The sequence below is a fragment of the Limulus polyphemus genome, unplaced genomic scaffold (genome assembly GCF_000517525.1).
Source record: "Limulus polyphemus unplaced genomic scaffold, Limulus_polyphemus-2.1.2 Scaffold10358, whole genome shotgun sequence".
NCBI lineage: Eukaryota > Metazoa > Arthropoda > Merostomata > Xiphosura > Limulidae > Limulus > Limulus polyphemus.
In genome coordinates this window covers 1-11,480 of record NW_013675968.1, presented here as the reverse complement: position 1 = coordinate 11,480, position 11,480 = coordinate 1, and the positions used below count along the sequence as shown (strand labels likewise).

Sequence of the window (11,480 nt, the reverse complement as noted above, 5' to 3'; positions counted from 1 at the left end):
CTCTGGCTCGTGTCTCTCGAGAAGAATTTTCACTGCCCATGTAGCAAGTTACAAAAATTCGGTTACAGAGCTCTCGGGGCTCCTCTGGAACATAATTTGAGTCACCAACAATTCTTCGAGCATCTTCTAAAACTTCTTTATCTGCAAAAATGTTTGATTTAAACTTAAATACTCCTTACACTAAGATTGAATAACCATGTTTAAATTGTAATATTTTACTCCATTAATTTTGAAAACAAGTAACAGTAATACAAAAACAAAAGTTTTTCAGTGAGCATTATTATTATTACTTAATAGCCTGACCATTAATCTAAAATGGTATGTCAAGTTATCTATCCAGAATTGTTTGTATTATTTTGTATTTAAAAAAAACTGAAAAAGCTAAGCAGAAATGGAAACAGTAAAATGACACTGGATACAGCAGATATAGTGTGATTTGCAGAAAGAAATTATTATCTATTAAAATATCTAATTTCAGGTTAATTTTTAAAGTCATCACAATATCAAAAGTGAATAGCTGTGTGTTTTTCATTGAACAAGTCTTTAATTTTACTTTTCTTTATTAATAGTTTTTAAACTTCTAATAGCTATAAATAACACTAAATTTTGGCAATTATACAACATAAACATCCCTTCAAAACATTGTCACTGCATGTTTAACATACTCTGATAAATTGATAGTAACAACATAAATTTAGAATTAAAAGATTTCAGTAATGTTTCTAAAAAACAACAAATAAGATTTAAATTGAAGAGTTTCTTTAGAAACTATAAAAGAAAGAATTAAACAGATTCTACTAAACCAAATCTACTCTTAGGGATACAGTCTGACCACATTTTAAATGATGTAATATAAAAAAAGAACAACTTACAAGTACAAGTTACAAGAGAAAATAAACAAAGGCATATAATTTATTAAGTAACTGTGAGAAAAGCAAGGTTAATGTTATTATGTTTTTGGGAATTTAAAACAGGATTTAAAGTGCTATTGCAGCAGAATACCAGTCCACACCGTGCTTTACACCAACACAACAGCTATAACTGCATGGTTCATACAGATTATGATTCAGTGTGCAACAGCTTAGCAACCAAGGTGCAAGATGAACATGTCTCAATGAAACTAAAAAGTCTATATATCTCAGTAATACCTTCATCTGATATGAAATCAGTGGTATAAAGCCAAAACTTTGGATAGTTACTAGGGATGTCTGATGCATACTGCTATAAATTTAAATATTTTAACATTCAGAAATGCACTATTAAATGTAATAACATATACTTCTAGAATTAACAGTAACAGTGGATAACAAAAGAACATACCCCCATCTTTAACTGCAGCACACACAAGACAGGACATGGAATGAACAATAATAGCTACACTGGAGCTATCAATGCCACCACTTAGTGGAAGAAAGTAACCTCCTTGTCCACTTCGTCTCAAATAGTCCCACAGCCAGCATGCAGGGCCTAGACTGTTATCAAAGACCAAACAATTTAATTTCTACATTTAACAGTATAAAAAATACTAAGTTCTAAGTTAAAAACATTAGTTATTATCTTTTATAAGATGAAAACACAAAAAAAAATTATTATCTTACTATATTCGTCCATATTTAGTACATGTCGTCAACTCCTTGTCATTTTTTGTTTACCTCTTACTAAGTGGATTTACCATTAATTTTGCAGTAACACTTTTATTTAATATTCTTAGTACTCTTATTATCTTTATTTCACACTGTTTTAAGAAATTATCATAAACTAAGCTTTAAAATACTGCACTGAAACTTCAATTAAGTAAAACCAACAGCTCTAGCAGTTGAGTTTCTTTAAAATTTATGGAATGCCACAGATATTCATCTTTTATTCTGAATGGTTGAAAGTTATTTTTTTTACTAAAAAGTTGGTTGAAGAAACATTCTATATCTGAGCCTCTGAATAAACTTTTTGACACTCTTTCACCTTTGTTTCATTTATGATACCTACAGAAACTTGGAAGTGTGTTGCATTAGTATCTACATTTTTTCACTAAATTTATACCCTGTAGTAAAACTAATCAATATTTGACAAACTGGTTTTGTTAATAAAATAGCATGTAACATCACAATTTTAATGCAGCTTTTTTATACATGCAGTAAAAAATTTTAACTAGTCTACCAACAGAAAGTATTCCATATTGTTACACAATTCCAAGACAGTCACATATCAAAATGATGTAATTGTGTTACTAACGTTTATAAAATGGCATAATTACTCTCTTTTTCTGACTGAGGGCACAAAACAAAAACATTTTTCTTTAATTAATTTAATGTCTGTTTGATGAAAACTTATTTGGATTAGTTTAATTTTTGCTTAATTTTGTGTTTAATAGTTATATGCAAGATAAATTGTTAAAATTTATATCTGAATTCAACATGTGGTTATTTGGACAATTCAAGCCAATGGCACAATATAAACAGTTTATTTTTAGTTAAAACTGTTTGGTATTACTGAAGCAATCATTTATTTAATATCATTCCAATTCAGCTGTCTAGATATGTTTACCATTTAAACAGTCAAAAATTATACGATTTATAATACCTGCTGGACAGGCATTTTGCAGCTCAATGAATTAATATTTTTACCAGGTTCTTCTTAAGACACTTGTGTAAAACTATCTAAATTAAAATTAAAATATGAACTTGTAAAGGTTTTTTAAAAAAGTAAATTATATATAAATTCAAAATTTTTTAAATTACGAATAACAGTGACTAGAAGTGTACATTTGTAGAATTAAAATTAATCTTCAACAGATATGTACCTCTGAAATACTGAAAGCTTTCTTTGTTGAGTTTCTCTCAGGTTGTCAACATCCACGTGACCTTAGCTTCTGAATGTCCTTGATACCATGCAGAGCATGCATCACTTTACCCGAAGTTTATTGCTCTCTCACCTTCCATGTGACATATTGTGCATGCATTAGGAGAAAGTAAATAAATCCTACTTTCCACCAATAAGCCAGGTTTCTTTGCAGTTGTGATGCAATAATGTATTTCTCCTGGTTGTGGAGAGGTGGGTGAGAATGTACTTTAGAGGTAAGTATCCGTTTTATTTCTAAAAACAAAATTCAAGCTGAAATATCCACATTGAGAAAGAGGAGGAATATGAACAGTCTTAATGACCTCTGGTCACCAAATGTTAGACCCTATTCAGGATCGCAATAACCTAATTCATAATGAATGAAAGATGTGATCGAGTAGAATCCAGAAAAAAAAGAGCAAAAGTCAATGGGTTGGATTCATTGGAAAACTAAGTGGAGCAGACTAACCGTCTAAGAACCTGGACCAAAATGAGGACATTCAAAAACAAAAGTATTATTCTCAGCAGTATACCTCATCACCTTACACACTCTTTGTTAATAAATAAGGTGGGGTGGGAGGTCAACTAGTATATATGTACCTGTGGAGCCCTGCACATTCTCAAGTGTGGTCACATGCGGTGCATAACAGGTATACAAGATCAGAGTGTAATGGATGTACCTATAGTTAAATATTCTCAGACAAGGAGAACAGTAATAACTAATGAGTGGACATGCTTCTGGGGTTAAGACCACCCCCCCTCTATCATCTTCAGCTGAAAAGTCCACTTAGGTCACAAAACTGCCCTAGTCAATAGGGAGAATGAAAAAGACCCAGATTGATGCAAGGATGGACTCGACAAATCAAGGTAGTGTAATTGGAACAATAAATAAAGTTAAGAAAGGATAAAAATAAAAGGCATCATCAATCACCAGATGGCATGCTCTGTCCACTTCCAGAGGGTATCATCCAGTCATGATACACTAGTGCAGAGGGTGAAATTTTGATCAGGGAAATCATAAGGGTATATACAACATGTGAAAGCCCCAATTGGAGAAATCAATTCAAACATAGAATCCCATACTATAAAGGAGGGTTTAGGTGGGTTTTTTAAGTAGTTGAATGACTCCTTAAACCCCAAGTGGTGACTAACTATGTAACAGAGAATTCACATGGCTTGAAAAATTATACCTAGAGACAATTGGTATCATCAAGACAACAATGTGATACAAATACTTTAATTATTTTCAAAGATGTGGAACATGTGGGTAATTTTTAAACTTCCTCAACAACAAACATACCAATAACAAGTTCACAATTAAACATCAAAAAGATCATTAACTTGCACTTTTAGACAGCTTTGTTCATAACAAAAAGTGGTCAATTTTAATGCGAGCTATTTCCCAAGAAAACCTTTAAAAGTTTATAATTTAATTTGGATAGTTTTACACCAGTCTCTTAAGAACCTGATAAAAATACTAATTCATAAAGAATACAAAATAACTGATACATATGATTTTATGCTTAAAAAAATTTAAAAATAAAAAGTTCTTATTTAAAAAATTGTTTTAAATAAGTTATAAATCATATTATTTGTGGTTATTTAAATGGTATGAACATTCCTAAACAGTCTAATTGAAACTTAGTAAGCAGAAAACTGTTTTAGTACTACCACAAATAGGCAACTTTAAATAGCAATCAACTCATGGGTTGTACTTTTGAGCTTATTCATAAGTTCAATTAAGATCGTTAAATCTGAAAGAAGATTGTAATAAATTTCCAGGTTTAAAGATTGAACATTTATATTTAGAATTTCAAAAGTTGCATATGAACATAAATGTTATACTGGATCCACTACTAAGTGGCATCAAACTTGGGTAAAAGAATGTGCAAGTTTGAAATCAACATTATTTTACACCATTAAGAGCCATGTTATAAACAAATGTAAAGAATCTATAAAGTAGAGGTCTATTTGAAGTCCCTGTAAAAGTAAATAAAGAATAGACATTGAGCATAAGGGAAAGTCTATTGATTAATAGCTTGCAATTGAAGTTACATAACTAAAACAGTGGAGTTCGTTTATAAATTTTTTAAACAATTGTGCTTCATTATCTTTAGTAAAAAGCCTGACAGGGCTTCAAGCTATTCAATGAAAAAAAAGCACCTAAACTGCATGATAATATAACCAACTAAGTAGATCAGTCAAAATAAGTTTACCTAATTTCTTCTTTGATACAACTACCCTGATGTACAGCAGTATGTATGTTGAAAGATTTTAATATAAAATACTAAACTTACATTTTTTTAACAATGCACATACAAACATTCTATATGCTAATAATATTAACCTTATCTCTTCTTCTGGAGTATGGTACTCCCATGTGATAGGTTGATAGGATGGAATAGCTATGTCATCATCTCTAGACAAAGAGAATTCAACTTTGATACGTGGATAGCTCTCAGACATAGCTCCCTATCACATACAAGATAAAAAAAAAAAAACATTTAAAATGCATCTTAAAGGTTTTTGGTGCACATTGTATCTATAAATGATATCCTTACAAAAACTAATACACTGATAATATCTTATTATTAAAAATAAAAGATACAAATGTATAGCTGAATTAACAGAAATTACGTTCAGAAGATTAGAATAATGATATTGAAGACAACTGAAATCATTCCACTGGTATTTTAGTAACAGCAAATGATACAATTAATTATAAAATTCTTCTACTGTATCATTATCTATGGAGAAAAGTAAGATGAACAGGACAATTCTCACTTATTCTGCATCAAGTCTCATTTGACAGAAATTATAATTGACTGATGCTAAAGTTATGTTTTCTTTTTTTAACATCTGCATAATAATCTTAGTTTCTCACTTAACATATTCATTGACATTCAATGATGAGGAACCCACTTTGAGACTAATAAAGATTGGAGACGGCTTGAATGGGTAATGAAGAAAATATTTTAATATATGTTTAACATAACAGCAAATGTACAACAAAAGCAGAAACAATATTTTCTTCCTCAGACAGCTAATTTCAAAATTTGTGAAGTTCAAGTTATCGAAAACTTTTGATGTTTACTAAATTTCATGAAGATACATTTGGTTCACCCAGAGTTATAGTATGTATAGTTTCATGGTTATATTGTCAGTCAACATGGCCATGTCTATATACAGAGAGTTAATATCAGCTATTTTAAACTGAACCATTCTTCTCTTGCAAGTATGTGAGACAGCCTTAATAAACAAACAGTTTTCTTAATTTGTTTGAATATCATAAAATTGGCTATCACCATACATTTTCTTATTTTTTGAAATATAGATGTAACAAGCTTTAAAACTATGTAAAAGTATCTAATAATTTAGTGACAATATAAAGTATTTAACTCTTAACATGTTTGTAATAATAAACTCTCATTTGGCTGTAAAATCACATGCCAGGATTATAGCTATAATACTGACAAGCTAAATAAACTGGACAAACTCTTTCTTTTAAAATAACATTTGCTTCTGTCTATTCTTTTTTATCTAATTAGGTGTGAAAAATGTTAAGGGTACAAGAACTTAGAACAATATCAGATAGAGCAACATTTCCAAACATCCTTATTTTTCTAATAACTAAGGCTAAAAGAGATTAGGCATTATTACGCAGTTTTGGGTGATGTGTAACATAACCCTTATATCAAGAAAAAAATCAGTGGTAAATTCATTATTTGAAAAAACAAAAATAAAAAGACAGACCTACAGTTTGTCTAACACATGTATTTTAATGGCATGAAAAAAGAATCCTCTATTCCTCTGTTTGTTTGAAATGAAAACTAAACCAAACAAAATTTTCTGCAATGTGAAACACTTAACCAAAGAACACTACTTTTCTATTTAACTTTAAAACAATTTAGCATACAAATTAATTAGATCAGTCTATTAAACCACAAACAATGCAAGGATTGTTAGAATGTTAAGTTAGATAGCAATAGACATCTAATCAACTAACGGGAAGACTTGTTTTAACTTACACCTGACATGAAGAAACCTCCAAATCTACATAACTACTACTGTAAAAGTTGCACAGACATGTGATTTGATTCCTAGATTATACGTACAACTTATTTTTTTTGCAATGCATCACTAATAACATGTGCTTGTAGTGTAAAAATAATTATGATGTTTATTAACAACATAATGCTCTTTATTAGAAATATAGCTGAGGTCAATGAAAAGCACACCATTAATCAGCTTAGTACTGAAGTAATGTGAAACAACATCATATACTACACAGTTACATTAACTAAAACAAATTATCACATACATGTTTTGTATAAATAAGTTTATATAATCATTGGATAATTACCATGAGATTACGACTTCGAATACTGTTCCTGTACATACGAACATCTTCAAGATCTAGCACTGCAGTAGCAACTTCCTGTGGCACAAAAAAGGTTTTTCAGTTTTTCCTAGGTGACATTAATGTGACAGAACTACAGAAAAACGTTTTTCTGTCATATTTTTTACAATATTAAAAGCATATACAAAATATGTAACTACACAGTAAAAAATTTTGCCAATGCCAACTATCTAAATCCCATTTGGTAGTAAATGACCAAACATAAATATCTTTCAAGCATAAAAAAATGTTTCCCTTGTTTTATATGAGTTTTAAACTTACAATTCTTAGATCACAACAAATACTTGGGTTCTATTTTAAGACTTATGAAATGTTAAAAAAAACACTGTTTAATAAAAAACAACAACATTTGTTTGAAAGTATATTAACAGTATTAGTTCTTATAATTTAATCAATAACAGAAATTCGAGCTCGCCCATTAGCTAATGATAAACTGCTAAAACTTACCACTTCCTCAAGACCAAACTGTTTTGTTCTGACAACAATATCACCATTAATGGCAATGTGTGAACATCCTTGATAATACACTCTTTCTCCATCACATCCCCTCAAGTTCGAAAACAGATAAATTCCACCACACTGAAAAATAAACATGCATATCTATGCATATTTCTGAGACTGTCTCAAAGAATTATTATTCATTACATATGGTTGATTGTTTAATTTGTTTCTAATATGTGAAAAAAGTTACACAAGTGCTACTGAATATAGCTGTCCTAATTTTTAAGTGATAAACTAGAGGAGAAAATGGCTAGTCAACAACACCCATTTCTAAACTGTGGAAACTATTTAGTAGTGGGATTTGACCATCACTTTTATAATACACATACAGACCTACAGTGTGCATGGTTATGTTGTATCAACAGGATGCAAACCATGGACCCTCGGAACCACAATCCAAGAAGCTAACTACCAGGCTGTGATCAGCCTTACACACATGTATTCTTTCTCTCAAATCATAAATAAAAATAAATTTGATTTCTGTCATGAGTTCTGTTTAGTTCTATTTCTAACATCAATTAGCAAGATTACCCTTTAATTGATCAATATTAAATACAGTTGATTTGAAGAAGTATGTATTTTTAGAGGAGATTTGTTGCAACTAATATATTAAAGAATGCTCGATAAATTTTAATTACTTTACTACTTCAATTTTCAACATAACTGACTGTAGGATAAATATTACATTGTTCTTCGTCTATGTACACCTGTTTTTCAGCATGTGACTGTCTTGAAAAAGCTTGTTTTGTAGATCATATCATTCCTTGCCACACTTGAATAACTGTCTGTTTAAAATGTTTCTGGTGTTGAAAATAACCATCAATAAAATGGAAAATATTAAGAAATATTACTGAACATAAAAAATTACGATACAGTTACAATGTACACTAATGCAACCCTAGATACATAGCATTTCCTCAAAAGTTAATAACATATTCTAGAATTTATTATATGTAGTTAATCACCCCCCCCCCAATGTATTCTATATAATAGATCCACCATAGTAATAAGATGCTCTTCTAACCAACACTACATTCTTTATTTGGTCCCTTAGAGTTATCTAAAAAGAAGAGAGTATAACAATATGTCAATCATGCCATGTCCATTGCCAATGATGTCTTTTGCTCAATATCAAAAGCTCACTAGGGTAAGTGGGATGCAAGAAACATAGTAATGTTTACATAAGAAATTTCAGTGTAAAATATTTCATATTATTTTACTTAGTTTTTCTATCATTTTTTATGTTGTGAAATTTCTAAGAATTTGTTATGAGACACTGTTTTTAAAAAACATTTCATTTTAGTAATATCTGAATTTGTTAGATATTTATCAGAAAGTTCCATTTTACATATTCAATCAATTTCAATTTGATTGACATTCATTTTTACACTTTATTTTGATGACTGCATTAGTCACCACTTATGGCTATAAATCAACAAGAAAGCAGCAAAAACTGACAAATATTTTAACAGTGACCTTGACCTACATCCTGACCTGTCACAATGACACGAGGTCAAGCTAGATATGAACAGTATTTTTGCTAATGATATTTTTGGTCAAAATACATTTATATCTAATAGATAACTTTATTTTCAATAAATTATAAGTTCTTTTATTTTTGCGCATTGTTTGAATATGATAAGTTTAATAATAACATTCAATAAATAAGGATTTGAATCACTAGAATATTTTGCAATTGCATACTGTACTCTCTAAACCTAATAAGGCTTACCTGACGTTTTGTCGTAGAACAAAATTTTGGTATCTTTCAAACAGTTATACTTTAACACAAATACATTTCAAGAATGAAAATAATGTTTCAAGGAACTATAGAAAACTTCCAGATCTGTGGCTTTCCAAACTCTTATAAACTTCCCATGACACATTGCATCATTCTACTCTACATGATCTAGGTTTTGTCACTTTCCTACAAAATTATACTTCTCATGCTACTTTATTCACTCTATACTGACCTAAATAATTTATAGTCTGTTCAATCCAATGGTATTTAAACTTTGCCTATAGCATTTTAAAAGCAAAACTACATTACTAGTTCTGATCACACACTGTGATGTGGTAAAAGGGTTGTATTGACAGGTCATCCTAATAAAATCAAAGAAAGAGCAGGAAAATCATGTGCAGAACAAAATCCTGAGAACTGTATTTTCAAGGGATAATAGTTTCTTATCAAATATAAACTTATGCTTTCAGAAGGGAAGAGAAATTCTCAAAAATTAATAAGTATTGTTTTTCTTTACAAATTACACTAAATAAATGTTAAAAAATTATAAAATATAGATTCTATTTTTGAGTGAACAATTGTTAAAATATAGTTAGAATTATTATTTTTACTTAAATTTTGAAAATATATAGTTTGCATTTGAAATGTGCCCATTGATTCAGAAAGGGTTATTGAGATGAAAGCAATGTAATAATAGTTTTGTGGTTCCTCACCTTTAGCGTACTTGATTTTACAAGATCCACCAGAATATTAGACTTTCTCAGCTCATGATAACACCCACTTCCATTAACAATAATCTCAGCTCCATCTAGTGACTGTGGTATATGAGAACTATGGTAAAAAAAAAAGAAAGTACAAACTTAGCATGAAAAACCTTAGAGTACTTTCTCAACTTGAAAGTTTGATCGACTGTTTGAATATTTGTACAAAGCTACACAAGTATGCCTGTGCTAGCTGTTATTAATTTTGAAATGATAGACTAGAGGAAAGGCAGCTGGTCAATAGTACTCACTACCAACTCTTGGGTTATTCTAATCAAATAGTGGGATTGGACTGACATTCTTATAATGCACTTACAAATCAAAATTACAGACACAATTTTGTGGCAACACACCCTTATGTTCAGTCCAACACTCAAACCATCAGACTATGCCAAACCCTAATATAATTTTTATAAATTTAATTAAAACAAACTGATCCAAAAAAATTAACACACACTTGATCACCTAATATTAAATATTCCATAAAAAATACAGGATAAAAATTACAACAAATGAAATATATGGTATCTAATTTTAGCACACACACACACCAAGTGCTTAATAAATCAGTATGTGTAACATAACATTTATGATAACTTGCTTAACTATATTGTAAAACTGGTTGGATGACATGGATGACAGCTAGTTATAGTGTAAACTATTAACGGGAATGAAATGACTGCTCATACTTCTTTAAATATTATGATGGTGGGGTACTGTCTGGTTAGTGACATTCAGTTACAGAGTAAACTACCACAGCCCAACTGATAATTCTGGTATCAAAAGAAAGGCCTCTTGGGCAGTGACTTGTGGGATGCAAAAGACAGATGTGAAATACCATTTTTACAAACCTCTGATTTTGAATCCAAAACAAAAAACTAAGAGGAATGTGAAAAAATCATCCACAGTTTAGGTGACTTTTGTCACTTATGTTAAGCATATTGGTTTCTAATGATTTGTCTACTATTGGCATTTAAGCTGTGATGTTTCAATTCATTAACTAACTTTAAAAACTTGTTCAAATATTTATATTTTTTTTCTCTTCTAAAATCATCTAAGTTAAACTTCAAAAGTCAATTTATTGGTAGTTTTAAGTAGAAAGTGGCTAAAACTTATATCAATAATGAAAAAATATATTTTAAGTATTCAAAACTTACCTAGAAGGATTCCAAAGTTCCTCACAGATTTCAAAACCTATGCATGTATCTCGAGTAGACAGTAA

At 30.0% G+C, this 11,480-nt stretch overlaps 1 protein-coding gene across 1 annotated transcript in view; it reads right to left on the bottom strand.

The window, feature by feature from the left end:
• LOC106476352 (glutamine-dependent NAD(+) synthetase-like) overlaps nt 1-11,477 on the bottom strand; it is a gene marked incomplete at its 5' end in the record, with an annotated part of 17,334 nt that extends 5,857 nt beyond the window's left edge. The window contains 7 exons of the mRNA XM_013937008.2: nt 1-141; nt 1,321-1,472; nt 5,183-5,307; nt 7,199-7,273; nt 7,703-7,834; nt 10,211-10,328; nt 11,416-11,477. The exon at nt 1-141 is cut by the window's left edge and continues 64 nt beyond it. Coding sequence (XP_013792462.2) covers nt 1-141; nt 1,321-1,472; nt 5,183-5,307; nt 7,199-7,273; nt 7,703-7,834; nt 10,211-10,328; nt 11,416-11,477 — 805 coding nt within the window. The remainder of the gene's footprint in view (nt 142-1,320; nt 1,473-5,182; nt 5,308-7,198; nt 7,274-7,702; nt 7,835-10,210; nt 10,329-11,415) is intronic.
• Between the last annotated feature and the right edge of the window lie 3 nt (nt 11,478-11,480).